Below are 16,902 nucleotides of genomic sequence, written 5' to 3'. Positions count from 1 at the left end.
CTCACAGGCCTGTGCCAGCAGACACTGAACTACTGTCACTAAATCAACCTGGTCTTCACTGGTTTCCATTTACATACATTGGAATAATTGTGTTTAATTTGAAATAGTTTTCTTCTGTTACACTTAAATTCTTGAACATTTTTTTATTTAATTGTGCATTGTAGTGTACTCATTTGTACACATTTGATTACTTAGATTCAACATATAAAGAGATTTTATTTGATAATAAATATTATTGTTTTGTTGTTCTTGTTATTTTTTTCAGGCTGAGCAGCTGTAAGCTGTCAGAGAAAGTCTGTACAGATTTGTTGTCAGTGGTCAGCTCCCAGTCCTGTAGTCTGAGAGAGCTGGACTTGAGTACCGACAGCCTGAAGGCTTCAGCAGTAAAGCTTCTGTCTGCTGCAGTGGAGAGTCCACACGCCAAACTGAATATTCTGAGGTCTGAACGATTTGTATTTTTTTTTCTTTTGTTTGTTTGTTTTGTTTTGTTTTTAACTGATAAAATAAATCCAGCAATTTAAACAGTAGAGGTAAACTTGATCAATTTACTGTTGTTTCGTACCACATCTGCTCAGCATAAAACAACAAGGATTCTTAAAATATAAGATTAGTTATTGCACCCTGATTACACTTTAACATCAGTCTTTGTTCATGTTTTCATTTTCAGACTCAACGTCTGTGAACTTCTAGTGGAAAACTGTGAAGCTGTGTCCTCAATGCTCAGCTCTCAGTCCTCTACTCTGACAGAGCTGGACCTGAGTATCAAAAATGTGCAGGATTCAGGAGTGAAGATTCTGTCTGCTGGACTACAAAGTTTAAACTGTAAACTAAATACTCTGAGGTCAGATCAATTGACATTTGGTTTTTTTTAAATGAACCAATTAAACATTTTATTCAAGGCTTCCGGTTCCGGCGCTCGTGGGGATGGACACCTAGTACGAGAGCTCTCGACTGAAACTTATTAAAACTGCCCCAAGTAAATTAATACACTATCTAAGTGCACATAAAGAGGAAAAAGGGGTTTAAATGATGTCCAGAAAGAACAAAATAGCTAAGAAGTTAACGTTTGAAAACGTGGAAGATGGCAATGTGCAGCTAACAGAAGGGGCTAACGTTAGCCCTATAGGGCTAGCCGAGGCCACTCTCCCACTCCTAGCCGCGAGGATTCTGGGACAGAAGATGAGGTTGACCCAGCAAGTTTGACGCTGATACTGAAAGAACTGAGAGGCGTTGGGAAAGAGGTGAAAGAATTTCGAAAAGACACGAAAGCGCAACTGGTGGAAATAAGGGGTGAGTTGGATAAAGCCAATGCGCGGCTTAATGATGTGGAAACCAGGGTTGCAGAACACAAAGATAAGCTCCAGAACACAGACGAGATTTTGTCTGAGATACTAACAATGCAATTCAATGTTATTTATATAGCGCCAAATCACAACAAAAGTCACCTCAAGGCACTTCATAAATACAGAGAAAAACCCAACAATCACATGACCCCCTATGAACAAGCACTTTGGCGACAGTGGGAAGGAAAAACTCCCTTTTAACAGAAAGAAACCTCTGGCAGAACCAGGCTCAGGGAGGGGCGGGGCCATCTGCTGTGATTGGTTGGAGTGAGAGAAGGAAGACAGGATAAAGACATGCTGTGGAAGAGAGACAGAGGTTAATAACACATATGATTCAATGCAGAGAGGTCTGTTAACACATAGTGAGTGAGAAAGGTGACTGGAAAGGAAAAACTCAATGCATCATGGGAATCCCCGGCAGCCTACGTCTATTGCAGCATAACTAAGGGAGGATTCAGGGTCACCTGGCCCAGCCCTAACTATATGCTTTAGCAAAAAGTAAAGTTTGAAGCTGATCTTCAAAGTAGAGAGGGTGTCTGTCTCCTGAACTCAAACTGGGAGCTGCTTCCACACCCAGTCCAACATAGCCAGGCTTTCTTTGCTGCTTTGACAAAACCTCAAATCCCAGTCAGAGATGATGAGCATCATCACAGTGATGATCATTTCTCTGTAACCCAGGCTTTCTGCTTCAGGATCTGTGCACGCTCACAGAACAAGGAGACCTTTAAACATCATTTCACTAAATGGATGGATTGAGCTCAGCCTACAGATGAACTGGTGCCAGAGATCATAAAGAACATCAAACAAATTCAACACTTTTAATGGAAATATGAGATTAATCTTAAAAGTAGAGATAGTGTCTGTCTCCTGAATCCAAACTGGAAGCTGGTTCCACAGAAGAGGGGCCTGAAAACTGAAGGCTCTGCCTCCCATTCTACTTTTAAATACTCTAGGAACAACAAGTAGGCCTGCAGTGTGAGAGCGAAGTGCTCTAATGGGGTGATATGGTACTACAAGGTCATTAAGATAAGATTGGGCCTGATTATTTAAGATCTTGTATGTGAGGAGCAGGATTTTGAATTCAATTCTGGATTTAACAGGAAGCCAATGAAGGGAAGCCAATACAGGAGAAATCTGCTCTCTCTTTCTAGTCCGTGTCAGTACTCTTGCTGCAGCATTTTGGATTAGCTGAAGGCTTTTCAGGGAGTTTTTTGGACATCCTGATAATAACGAATTACAATAGTCCAGCCTGGAAGTAATAAATGCATGAACTAGTTTTTCAGCGTCACTCTGAGACAGGATATTTCTAACTTTAGAGATGTTGCGCAAATGGAAGAAAGCATGCAGGAAAAGTTTCAAACAAAACTAACATCACTGGAGGCTTACTCGAGGAGGGAGTCGCTCAGACTGTACAGGGTGCCGGAGGGAGAAGAATCGGGAGCTCCATCTATGGCCCACTTTGTGGAGAAGCTACTCTGGGAGAATCTCGCCATCCCACCATCAACACCGTTACAAATTCAGAGAGCACACAGAGCATTATCATTACTCCCTCCGGACGGCTCCCAACCCAGATCGATCCTGGTAAAATTCCTGTGCTTCACGGTTAAAGAAGAAGTGCTGAGGCTCGCTTGGCAAAAGAAAGGTTTTATGCTGAATTCCAGCAAGATCAACCTCGACCACGATTACCCCCCTGAGATCATGGCTATGAGGAAGGAGTATGCAGAGGCACGAAAGGTCCTAAAAGAGAAGAATGTACGGTTTAGGACCCTCTACTCAGCGCGCCTTAAGGTTTTTTTCGAAGAAGGAGTGAAAACCTACAACACGGTGGAGGAGGCAACGGCTGACCTGGCGAGTCGGGGCCTGCCGGTAAAGGTGATTACACCACCGGCAACCCCCAGAGAAAAACTACAAAGATGCCCGCTGTGGCGGGGAGTTGGTGGTCGGCGTCCGCGTCAGATCCGAGGAGCTGCGGGATATAGAGAGAAGCTGCAAGTATACAGACGTGAAGAGAACGAATTTAATGTTATGTATTAGCTATGGACAACATGGTGAAATATGGTTACTGTCGAGCTAAAATGGGTGGGGCTTCTCGTGCTGTGAGTGACGTCGCAGTGGAAAGCCCCCTAACTCAGGGGGTAATAAGGGGTTTCCCTTCAAGTTGTGAGGGTGTCAGTGGAAGTGCTCCACTGTCAGAAGCCAGCTTAGGAGCTTTCAAGCTCCAGTTATGTTCAAATGTTTTCAGTTCATTCCTAACTTTTTTCACTTGTTACTGTTTTAAGAGGGGGTTGCCTGCTGCTATTGAGTTTATGCGCTGTGGTAACTTAATATATCTTTATGGGAAGTGAGTCAGTGAAAGTAATCTCTTTTAATGTTAACGGGGTTCTGAACGTGATTAAGATGAATAAGATACTGTCCAAACTAAGGAAGGAGAAGGCCCAGATTGCATTACTTCAGGAGACACACATGAACCAAGTAGATCACTTGAGATTGAAAAGAAAGGGTTTTAAATATGTATTCTCCTCTTCCGTTAAGTCCAAACACAAGAGGGGTGTGGCTACACTTATCTCTGGTACACTTAACTATGAACATATCTAAGAACTCTGTGACGAGGAAGGCAGATTGGTTAGAATAACAGAATGGATAGAGGGGTCTGAAATCACAATTTTAAATGTTTATGCTCCCCCCGGGAGCGATTGGCTATTCTATAGGAATATGTTTGATTTATTGGTGGATTCTCAGGGGATAGCTGTCTGTGGGGGGGTTTTAACTTTAGACTTGACCCTAAACTAGACTCCTCCTCCCCAACCAACCAGGTAACAGCACTTACTAGAAAAGTCAATTCCTATATGGTAGAGATGGGGATAATAGATGTATGGAGGGACCGCTACGCATCTACCAGAAATTTCACTCATTACTCTGGTTCCTTTAAAGTGTATGCAAGGCTGGACTACTTTTTTATGTTTAAAGTTGATAGGTTTAGGGTCAAAGACTGTGACATATTAACAAGAGATCTATCTGACCACAGTCCTATCTCTCTATCTTTGCAGGTGGCTAGGAAAAAATGTACCACACTGTGGAAATTGTTATCGCACCTTAATGATCCTGCCATAGTTTCCAAATTAAAGGTAGACATTAAAGAATTTCTAGATGTTAATGACACAGGAGAGGTATCTCCAGCTATTCTTTGGGATACGCTCAAAGCGGTAATGAGAGGTACATTAATTTCTATCGCCTCCCACTTAAAGAGAATCAAAGGGCAAAAATTAGCAGAACTACAGGCAAATTTAAAGTTGAAAGAACAGGAAGACATAAACACCGCAAATCCTACTCTGAAGCAGGATATCAGGAAAATACAGGATGAAATTAATGATATTTACACCCAGGAGGCCCAAAATAACTTAATTTTTTTGAGGCAAAAATACTATGAGACAGGAGGGAAATCTGCAAAATATCTGGCACATAAATAACGCAAACAACTAGAGGAAAGTACGATATACCAAATCAAGGACCCCAAGACTAATATTCTGGAATCAAAATTAGAAGACATTCAGAAATGTTTTGAGACCTTCTTTAGGGAGCTGTACTCGCAGCCCAATGCTACGGAGGAGAATTGTACTGATGCCTTTCTTAGCTCTCTAGAATTACCTTCACTCCCGTCTCTCAAAAATGAGCTTCTAACACATCCCATTTTAGTGGAAGAAATTAATGCTTTTTCCAGATTAAAACCAGGTAAGGTAGTTGGGCCGGACGGGTTCAGTTCTCAGTGGTATCGCACCCTGAGGGCAGATCTAGTCCCCACATTGCTGAAGTCATTTAACTACATCCTACAGGAGGGAGAAATCCCACCCTCCTGGAGGGAGGCAACTATTTCAATTATCCCAAAAGAGGGGAAAGATAAACGAGAATGTGGAAACTATCGACCAATCAGTGTCCTTAACTTGGATTACAAACTATTTACTTCTATTCTTGCTCGTAGACTGGAGAAGTTTTTACCTGACCTCATCGATTTAGATCAGACTGGTTTCATTCACTATAGACAAACAACTGACAACATTAGGAGAATATTACACATCTCTGCTCAAATTTACAGTAAATCGGGATAATGAGAAAATTAAGTACCTGGGAATATATTTGACTGCGGACCTCTCGCTGCTCTTTCAGGCAAACTACGAGCCAATATCTGCAAGTATAAAAGCTGATTTGCACAGATGGAATCTGGTCCCCTTTATGCGTCTCAGCTCCCGGGTAACCGCAATCAAGATGGACACGCTCCCCAGACTGCTTTATCTTTTTAGAAACTTGCCAATAGAAGTGAGCGATTACCAATTTATTGAGTGGGACAAATGGATCTCCAGATTTATCTGGCAGGGCCGAAAGCCAAGGATTAAATATGCTACCCTCCAGCTCCCCAAGGAAAAGAGAGGACTGGGTCTCCCCTGCCTCAGGAATTACTATTATGTCGCTCAAATAACCCCCCTCTTATATTGGTGTAACAAAACATACACGGCTAGGTGGAAGGAACTGGAGTCCAGCCTGTTGGACCGATTCCCCCTACAAGCTGTAATGGCAGATAAGGGTCTAATGTGCCGGCTGGAAAAGCTGGGGAACCCCTGGTTAACCCACACCCTCCAAGTTTGGCAGAAGGTAATCAACATCTGTGGGATACACAAAATGCTAAAAATCTTCAGGTGGGTTGCTTTCGACTCGGATTTTATTCCAAACAGACACGACTCTAACTTTGAAGCATGGATATCCTATGGCCTTACGACATTCCTCTCTCTTACTCATAGAAATATTGTGCTCAGATTTGAGGCCTTACGGGACGATCACAACCTGACAAAATACAACTTTCATAGAAACTTACAGCTGAGATCATATATTGATCATGAATGCAAACTGTCCGACTTCAATGATGCTGAGTCGCATTTTTTCCTCATCCTGAAAAATGCCACAACCATGACCCCTACTAAATCTATTTCTAAACTATACAAAGCCCTCTCTAGTGCCAGCAAGGATAATACTTTATACACTAAGGATAAATGGGAAAGGGAATCAGGGATTGCTATTTCTGTGGGGGAGTGGGAAAATGTTTTGTACTGCCAGTGGTCCACGTCCAGTTCTATGAGCTGGAAGGAACATGGCTGGAAGAATATTATTAGGTACTTCAAGACTCCATATCAGGAGAGGTACAAAGGGGCTTATATGCAATGCTGGAGACAATGCGGCTCGACTGTTGCTAACCATTTTCATGTCTTTTGGGACTGTCCCAAGTTAAAAAACGTTCAGGTCTCCTTAAGTGCAGTCTTTAACGTTCAAATACCTTTAGATTTTAAGGTTTTATACATGGGTTTGGTCCCCTTTCTGGAATGTAGGAGTGAGATTAAGTTGGTGCAATTACTCTTGGTGGCAAGTAAAAAAACAATTACTAGAAGATGGTTAAGCCCAGCCCAGCCTACCCTAGACGACTGGTTTGGGATCATTTTAGAGATATTTAGGATGGAAAAACTTACATATCTGTTAAGAAATCAAAAAGCCAAAATCTACCAAAGTTGGAACAATTGGATCCAATTCATCACCCCCACGAGGGCTGACTTCACTTGATCTCACTATTACTTGGTTGTTTTTTGTTTGTTTGTTTTTTACATTTACTTCTATTACTATTGCTTGTTTATTTACTTATTTGTTCACAATGATTGCAGCATGGGCACCCCTCCCAGTTTGTGTTTATAGTTCCATGTAATGTGTTCTATATATCTCCTTCGGGAGAGCATGCGAGCAACTCTCCTAGTAATAGCTAGTGGAGGTTAATATGCACCCACTGATCACTTTGTTTACTGATCACTTGTCCAATCCAAATAAAGATATAATTAAAAAAAACCATTTTATTCAAGTTCATCCATATGATGTTGTATCTTAGTATGTTAAGGTTTCATCAAAAATAAAAAGATGGCATGTAATATAATAACAAACTTTACATAAGTATTATAGATTATCTTTTGTTTTTCAGACTGGGTGGCTGTAACCTGTCAGAGAGAAGCTGTGAAGCTCTGTGCTCAGTCCTCAGCTCCCAGTCCTCCAGTCTGAGAGAGCTGGACCTGAGTAACTCTGACCTGCAGGATTCAGGAGTGAAGCTTCTGTCTGCTGGACTAAAGAGTTCACAGTGTGCAGTGGAAACTCTCAGGTCAGGATTCAAACGTTAACACATATGATCATTTAAAATGTGAATTATATTATTGATTGACTTATCTATAGAGCTTTTAGCTAAACTTATATTTATATTTGAGTGGATTATTAGACTGAATTACTGTGTAAAATTTGTCACAGTCATACGATTTTGTTTATTTTTTATTTTTAATTCATGTACTGGCCATTTTACATAAATTTGGCTAATCTTCTACAATATATACATTTGATTTCGTTAGGAACAAAATGTTCAAATTACATATTTTGCTGGATATTGGGTATTAATGAAATTATTATGTCTTTAATGACACCACATTTCCATATGTAGGAGGTTACTGGTGGTATTGTTTCAGTGTCTGAGTTTTCCTTGCAAAGAAACATCTGGAATTTAACAATACATATTTTAAAGCTGTTTTCTCCAAAGGGATTTGTATTAGTGATGGTAAATTTGATTCTTTTTACCGAATCGAGTTTAAATGAGTCACTCACCAAAATGAATCGGGTTTTTTAAGTCATTTGAGTCTCTGAGTCAGTTGCCCAGAGAGTGCCAAAAATGTACTTTTTCTCTCAAACTTAATTTGTTTTTATTTTCATGTAAATCCTACTGCTACGATGAGTGACTGAAAAATAAAAACAACTATTTTATAGAGCAAAAAAGAATAAGATTTCTAAATTGGACATTTATTTTTGTTTATGTTATTAGTATTTCCTCTTTATCATCTTTGCACAAAAACAAAGTGTAGACTGAATGTTATATTGCATCAGTCAGACTATCAGGCTTCATCTCAGATGAAGGAGTGACTCTTCCGTGGTAACAAACTGTGAGTTTCAGCAGCTGAGAGGCAGGAGGGAAGGGTGAGTGAGTGGTCTTGATGCATTCTCAGTCTAGACTAGACTAGAAAGAGGGGCGCTGCTCTTGTGGCGACCAGCAGGTTGTCTCTCTCTGTCAGTGTCAGTGTTTTAACTTATTTTATTTCATTCTTTTATTCCTTTATATATATATTTTTTTTGCCAGAGGAAATTCTATAGCATCGGCTTGTGTTTTGTGGAACTTCTTTTAACGAAGATGGGTTTTTTATTTCGCATGATTTTATTGGCAATCCTGACGGTCGTTTGGAGTCATTCCTTTACCATCAATAATCCTGGCTAATGTGCAGTCTCTGAGGAGTAAATTGGATGAACTGCATTTGAATGTTGCACACTTACGTGGCTACAGGGATACATGTCTAATGGCATTCACAGAGACTTGGCTCAAGGACTCTGACCCTGATTGTTCTCTGGAACTAAATGGCTTCGGGTTTCCCATACGTTTGGATCGAGACCCCGGAGCTACCCAGAAATCTCAAGGAGGAGTGTGTTTGTATATAAATCAGAAATGGTGTAAAAATGTGACCGTTCGTAGACAAGTGTGTCTGCCTGACATTGAGCTCCTCTCTGTGTCTTTGAGGCCGTTTTATCTGCCGAGGGAATTCCCACAGATCAACGTCACCATTGTTTACATCCACCCTAAAGCGAATCCTAAGAATGCGACTGACACCATCTCCATTTTTTTCCTAATAACAAACCATGGTCTTCAAAAGGTCTTATGAGGCTGATTCATGAAAGGAAAAAAGCTTTTATTGAAGGGAATATCTTGAAAGTTAGAGAAATTAGGAAGGAGATCAGATCAGAAATTAAAAAAGCCAAAGTAAAATACAAGGATAAGGTAGAGGCGGAGATGGGTAGCAATAACTTAAGGGTGGCCTGGGCAGGCATGAAACACATGACTGGTCACTGTTACAGTGACTGTAATAAGATAAGTCTTCCTGGTTTTAGTTCAGACTCTCAGTTAGCAAGTAGAGAAGCTTATAGACCCTCTACAATTTGCATACAGGCCTCGTAGACGTGTTGATGATGCAGTGGTCACTCTGTTGAACTTCCTTTATCGCCATCTTGATGGCGCCAAAGCTCATGCTCAGCTCTTATTTATTGATTTTTCTTCAGCTTTTAATACTATCCAGCCACATCTTTTAGCTGATAAACTTCTTAACCAGTTTACACTTGATCTTAATCTCGTTGGTTGGGTTTTAGACTTTTTAACTGACAGATCTCAGTGTGTGAGAGTGAACGGCTGTTTTTCCAAACAGCTGAACTCTTCCACTGGCTCACCGCAAGGTTGTTGTCTCTCTCCTCTACTGTATATTTTGTACACTAATGACTGTCGCAGTACACAGGCCAACAGGCATTTCATTAAATACGCAGATGACACAGTCATTGTAAGCCTCCTTCATGGTGAAGAGGATTCCCATGGGCCTGTTGTGGATGAGTTTGTTTCGTGGTGTGATCAGTCCTTCTTAATGATCAGCACCTTGAAAACCAAGGACATGGTTATTGACTTCAGGGAGACATCCCCTCATCCTGCGCTAACAGTGGTAAATGTGCAGCCATTGAACTGGTGGACAGTTATAAGTATTTGGGGGTTGTTCTTGATAAAGCTCTGTGCTTTGAGTCACATCTTGCTGCTACAGTGAAAAAGGTTCAACAAAGACTTTTTAAGGAGGTTGAGAGGTTTCAATGTTTCATCTGCAATGATGACTCGTTTTTTATAAAAGTTTTATTGAATCTGTTTTAACTTTCTGTATCATTGCTTGGTACGGTAATATGTCTCTGAATAATAAGACCAGACTTAACAACCTGGTTAAAGTGGCTGGTAAGATTTCAGGGAGGTCTCAGGTCCAGCTTGTGGACTTTTATAACAGGCAGGTGCTGAGGAAGGCGACCTCTGTCATGTTGTGTTCAGATCATCCTCTCTTTAATGATTTTCAACTGCTTCCATCAGGTCGTCGTTATAAAGTGCCTGCAGTGAAGACAAAGAGACATAGATTGTCTTTTGTACCTACTGCTATTATCATAGTTAATAACACTGAACCATATGTGTTGTTGCCATTGCACATTGTACTTTTTTGATGAAAAATCTAGGTTGTTTTCTCAGGCTTATATTATATTATATTATTTTGGAGTGTGTATGTGATGTGTTGGTTGCCTGTTTGTTTGTTTGTACGGACATCTACAACTATATGTAAAAATACAAAACAAAACAATTTTCAATTTGTTCTAGTTTATTGCACTTTTTGCTGTATATGTATATATGTATATGTAGTTACTATGGACTGAATGCATACATATTATTAAAATTTGGGCTATAACGGTTGTATTGATGTATAGCAACTTGAACTGCTCCCCAAAATGGCACTACAGCAGTGGTTCCCAAACTTTTTTTGCTGGGCCCCCCTTTGTTTTACACGAAAAACGTTCGCCTCCCCCCCGGCGCGTGAACAGCACGCACACGCACTAACACATCCTCCAACCACACACGCCCATATTTTGCTCCATTGCGGTTTATTTCACACCTCAAACATTTAGTAAACAATTAAGCAAATACAAGTAATCTGCAATAAATTACAGGTAGTAAGAAAATAAACTACTAAATCTTTTACGCTACGTCCGCACCTACACTGGTATTTTTGAAAACGCAGCTGTTTCATCCAAACAGCGTTTCAAATCACCAAAAACTGAGATTTTTTTAAAACTCCTTTTTTGCGGACGAGGAATACAGAGTTCATCTGGCAACGTCAAAGGTTGCGCCTTTTTTCACGTCACGTTATTGTTTATGTGAGATGAATTGCAGAATGGCAGACAGAGACAAAATACTGTTAATCTGAGTATCTGCAGGTTTCACACGCAGTTACTGTCCCTCCATTTACAAAGGCGTCACGGGTAGTTGTTTTTTCTTCTTCTGTAATACTAATCAACATTGCTGTCAATACATTTTCAAAAAATGCCTCTCTGTGCAAAATGGGTTCAAAAACATAAACAGCTGTGGGATCCTGTTTGTCTGTGATTTGAATCGAGGGAACAAATCGTGGCAGGATCAGCCTGATGTTATTTGTATCCCGCTGTAACTTTACTCTATAAAGAGCAAACATCTCCAAAATGTCAGGAGTAGTTAGTCACTACAACAAGTGTTTGTGAACTAAAAATTAAGAATGTGGGATCCTGTTTGTCCATGATTGGAAGAGCCCAGCGCTGCTCCCGACGCAGGGACCTACCTCAGCACCTGTGCAGGTGAAGCCAAAGGGCAGATTTGCTTCACCATATTTTCTAGTCTTTGGCTTAGAATGAAGTTGGTTTGGAAACATATTCAGCGATGCTTCATCTTCTGCTTTGCGTTTCTGTGGGCGCCGTGCTAGCAGTGTTCAAGCGTCTTAAAGGGTTTAACATCAAAGATTCAGTGGAGAGCTACTGTAACAGCTGAACAGAAAAACTCTTCCTCCCCTGGTGTGCTACTCTTCACAACCCGCAGGACTTTCACCCTCAAGAGATGGAAAAGGGGAACGAGGGCCGACGTCCAGGTGAAACTGAGAAGCTACCAGAGGCTAGCTTCTTGGCTGTGGGGAGAATCCTGGTGCCTGCGTCCACTTCCTCTCCTGACATTTAGTTAATATGTTACGCCGGTGACTGGGACCTGGGCTCTGTGGCTCAGAAGCAGTTTTTCTCACGGTGTGTCCGTCAAACGTTCACTGTTTTTATTGATAACAGCTATGTCTGCTCATCGATCATTGCTTCCCCCAGCTCTGGAGTCGCTGCCCTGCCCAGCAGGTCCACAGGTCTGCATTGTCTTTATTTCAAGTGCCGCTGCAGTCAGCTGTTGATTTTGCAGATCGACCGTCATCAACTCGGTTGGCCCCGCTTAACGTTCGCTCCATAACAAACAAATCATTTATTCTAAGCGATCTCTTTATTAAAGAGTCTCTAGATTTCATGTGTCTGACTGAGACGTGGCAGCAAAATAAGAATTATGTCCAATGTTCCCTCTAATGTTTCATGTGTCTGAGCGAACACACAAACTCCCTGAGCGGTCCCTTGGATCACTGGATCACGTTGTCATTAACGTGGCTTCACTCTACATCAACCAAAACACCGGTGTCGGCACATGAGGACGCTGTCAACACTGCTGCTGAGCTCATCACTGTCACTGAGTCTTTTAACTTTAGGCAGCATGTTTCTGGCCCCACACATACAAAGGGTCACACACTGGATCTTGTTTTCTCCCTGGGTTTAAATATACATGATGTATGTGTGGAGGATGTCCATGTGAGTGACCATAGCTGCATATTTTTTAACTTGTTATTTTACTTGGATCCTTCATCTCCTAAACTGATGATCCAAAGGCGGATTATAAACCAAGATGCTGCTGGAAGGTTCTCTGCCATGTTTGACCCTCGCATGGCTCGTAGTGACCTCGACTCACGTATTTTATCCTTTAATGATCAATGCAAGTTGTTGGAAAGCCCACTGATAACATGTTTACATGGCTAAAATGTTATGGCTCATTCATTGATAGTATTTTCGCCATAGAAATTGTTATGTCCTATATTGTTGAACCCACCATGTCTATGCTGATGCTCTTTGAACGCACCACATACGTACTCGAGGCCATGCAGTGGCTGCTAGTCTGTGTTCTCAGTATTTTTATGTGTCAGTTCCAGTTTTAGAGCTCTAAAGTGCAGCTATCGTGTTAGGAATATGTTAGGAATAGACAGGAACACTGAGCACACTGAGGTCAAATCTTTATTTAGGGCGACCGTGGCTCAGGGGGTTGGGAATCGCATCTGTAACCGGAAGGTCACCGGTTCGATCCCTGGGCTCTCTGTCCTGGTCGTTGTGTCCTTGGGCTTTACCCTACTTGCCTACTGGTGTTGGCCAGAGGGGCCGATGGCGCGATATGGCAGCCTCGCTTCTGTCAGTCTGCCCCAGGGCAGCTGTGGCTACAACCGTAGCTGCCTCCACCAGTGTATGAATGTGAGAGTGACTGAATAGTGGCATTGTAAAGCGCTTTGGGTGCCTTGAAAAGCGCTATATAAATCCAATCCATTATTATTATTATTATTATTTTACCACTCGCTGCATTCTTGATGTTCATGTTCTTCTCTTTCCCCTCACCCTGCAACCAGTCATGGTAGATGCTCCTCCTGGAGCCTGTTTTCACTGGGAGGATCTTTGTGTCAAAGGGAGTTCTTCTTCCCACCATCACCAAGTGCTGCTCACAGTGGAGGCGGTTACCTTACACTGTTAAACAGCTTCAGATGACTGTTGTTGTCTGTTGGGTATTGTCACTTATAAATAAAGTTACATTGAATGGATGTATGGATGGATAGATGTTATTGTGACGAAGAGAAAACGATTGTTGACAGATTGATTGTTGTTTTGTGTGTCTGCAGTCTGTCAGGCTGTCTGATCACAGAGGAAGGCTGTACTTCTCTGGCCTCAGCTCTGACCTCCAACCCCTCCCATCTGAGACAGCTGGACCTGAGCTACAATCATCCAGGTCCCTCAGGAATGAAGCTGCTGTCGGCTGGACTGAAGGATCCAGGCTGGAGACTGGACACTCTCAGGTATGGAGAGAATGTCTGATAGAGGAGGAAGAGCTGGAAACATTTCCTGTGTCCTTCACTCACTTCCTGTTTGTTTCCTGCAGATGAGACATGAACAATCACACATGCAGGAATATTTTCAGGGACAGACACACTAGTCTAGCTGGATAGTTCATGGATATTTATGTAGGGGTCTCCAAGGAGTCTGGTTGCAGGAACATTTAGGTCACAGGTGTACCTGAGATAGATACCAGTGTACCTAATAAAGTGTCAGCCATGTGTATGTTTCCCATGCTGTATGTCCACAGTGACAGAAGGATGAAACAAGGCTGTGAATCATTTCAGTCTGTGTTTGTGACAAAGAGGCAGACAGGAGCAGCTAACATTTGGAAATGGAAGCTTAAATAATGACAAACTCTACATTCACAGCTGAATTAACAATAAATTTGTTCTCAAGTGCACATTTAGCAGCTAATGCTATTACTGTTTTCCCTTGCTTTCTACAACTTGAGCAGCTATTGCTAAGTAGGCCACTTTGCTCTGCTAAGGATTTATGTGACCATGATGAAAACTCTGATAAGCTAATGCTGCTAAGCTAATACTGTTTATGGGCCCTGTTAGAATCAATATTTCATTCTCATTCTGTTGTTTGAGAACAATATTAACGTTTCACATCATTATAACACAAGAGAAAAGGGTATTAGCGTTAGCTACTAATGCTTATTCACCTCAAATTAGCTTTAGCTGCTAATGGTAGCCTACTTAGCAATAACTGCTCACTAATATAATGCTAATTCACATCAAATTAGCATTAGCTGCTCAAGTTGTTATAAGGAAAGAGAAAACGGTATTAGCATTAGCTGCTAATAATTGTTCACCCCTAATTAGAGTTAGCCCCTAATGGCAGCCTACTTAGCATTAACTCCTGACGTCGTTGTAATGCAGGGGAAAAGAGTTACCATTATCGGATAATGCTAATTCACATCAAATTAACATTAGTTAACAACGGTAGACTTCGTATCATTAGCTGCTGTCATTCTTACAAAGCAAACAGTATGAGCATTAGCTGTTAATGCTTTCTCATCTAACATTAGAATTGGCCACTAATGGCGTATTGTTAAAAAGTAAAAAAACACATTGTTAGCATAAGCGGATGATGCTAATTCACCTAAATTAGCATTAGCTAATGATGGCTACATACCTAGCATTAGCTACTGATATTGATATAAATCAAGAAAATATGGTATTAGCATTAGCTTTTAATGCTTTTTCATCTAAAATTAGAATTAGCCACTAATGGCGTGCTATTTAGCATTACCTCTTCACATCGCAGGGGAAAAGTTAAAATTAAATTTAAAAAAATGTTCAGATTAGCTACTCATATTGTTAAAAAGTAAGAAAAAACATTGTTAGCATAAGCGGATAATGCTAATTCACCTCAAATTAGTATTAGCTAATAACGGCAACCTACTTAGCATTAGCTGGTCATATTGTTATAATGCAAGAAAATATGGTATTAGCATTAGCTGCCAATTCCTAAATACCTAAAATTAGCATTACCTGTAATGGAAGTCTACTTAGCATTAACTCCTCACTAATGTAATGCTAATTCACATCAAATTAGCTTTAGCTTTAGTATTAGCTGCTAGCACCAGCCTACCCAGCACTAGCTGCTCACATTGTTAAAAGGGAAGAGAAAACGATATTAGCATTAGCTGGTAATAATTATTCACCCCTAATTAGAATTAGCTGCTAATGGCAGCATACTTAGCATTAACTCCTCACATCGTTATAATGCAAATGAGGCTAACTTACATTAAATTAGACTGCTGTTATTAGCTAATGCTATTTAGCAGTAGCTGCTCACATTGTTATAAAGCAAAGGAAAACGATATGAGCATTAGGTTCTAATGCGTATTTGCCTTTAATTAGACGTAGGTGCTAATGGCGACCTACTCAGCATTAGCAGCTCAGATGTTGTATTGCTAGGGAAAAGAGTGTTAGCATTAGCCGTTCACATTGTTATAAAGTTAAGGGAAATAGTGTTAGCATTAGCTACTCACATTGTTAAAAAGTAAGTGTTAGCATTAGTGCATAATGCTAATTCACATCCAATTAGCATTAGTTAATAACGGCAGCCTATTTAGCATTAGCAGATAATGTTGAATTTGGCCCACTGGAAAAGTTAAGAACTCAAGATTTAGGAGTGTTTCTCGATAGCTCTTTCTCATTTGAGAAACAAATAAATGTTGTTATTAAAACCAGCTGTAAGCTTTATATTGTTGATTGTCATTTCCCATATGGAAAAGATATATAAATCTTATAAAGTTTGTATCTGTCTTGTGTGAAACTTGTATGAAAAGCATACAAGAGTGAAAACAGATATAAGATCCCTTGAAAAATTATATAATGAAACTTGTATGTTTTCGATACTTACTAAAACAATATATGAAAGTAATGAGAAAGTGGCCACTTTCGTGAGTATGACTTTCATCATATAAGTTTTTAGTCTTTTCCATATGGGATATGCTTAAAAATATTTACTCATACATGCTTAGTTTTATAATCGATTGGATGATGATAGAGGTTCGATCCTGAGTAGTCTGTAAAGACTCTGTGTGCCTTCCACAGTGCTCTGGCATGCACACACCACTTGGGGCCATGAGAGAGGTCGTACCCTCTCTTACTGATTTATGGTGTAGGACAGGGGTCTCAAACTCAATTTAGCTGGGGGCCGCTGCAGGCAGAGTCTGGGTGAGGCTGGGCCGCATTAGGTTTTCCACAAGAAAGGCATGGTTAAAAAATTCCAATCTTCTCAAATCTCTTTATTTTTATTTTTTAACACAAAATATGAAAAATGAATAAACAAATTAAGAATTAATAAGAAAATAAATCAATCTGTAATACATAAATAAAATAATAATAAGATATTTTTAGTCAGTGAACTTGTGTGTTTCTTTCAG

General features: G+C 40.6%; 2 protein-coding genes across 2 annotated transcripts in view; one reads left to right on the top strand and one right to left on the bottom strand.

Moving 5' to 3' along the window:
* LOC147337001 (protein NLRC3-like) overlaps positions 1–16,902 on the bottom strand; it is a 618,167-nt gene that overhangs the window by 81,877 nt on the left and 519,388 nt on the right. The gene's annotated exons all lie outside the window — the stretch shown is intronic.
* The window catches only part of LOC147337013 (protein NLRC3-like), a 504,309-nt gene that overhangs the window by 383,831 nt on the left and 103,576 nt on the right, over positions 1–16,902 (top strand). The window contains exons 10-11 of the mRNA XM_086287158.1: positions 668–841; positions 7,351–7,524. Of these exons, the coding sequence (XP_086143284.1) occupies positions 668–841; positions 7,351–7,524 (348 nt within the window). The remainder of the gene's footprint in view (positions 1–667; positions 842–7,350; positions 7,525–16,902) is intronic.

This window comes from Aulonocara sp. 'chitande type north' Nkhata Bay, linkage group LG3, assembly GCF_057382095.1.
Source record: "Aulonocara sp. 'chitande type north' Nkhata Bay isolate Kocher_YH1m ecotype deep benthic linkage group LG3, A_spYH_male_GT1.1, whole genome shotgun sequence".
Classification (NCBI taxonomy): domain Eukaryota; kingdom Metazoa; phylum Chordata; class Actinopteri; order Cichliformes; family Cichlidae; genus Aulonocara; species Aulonocara sp. 'chitande type north' Nkhata Bay.
This window is presented reverse-complemented; position numbering and strand designations above follow the sequence as displayed.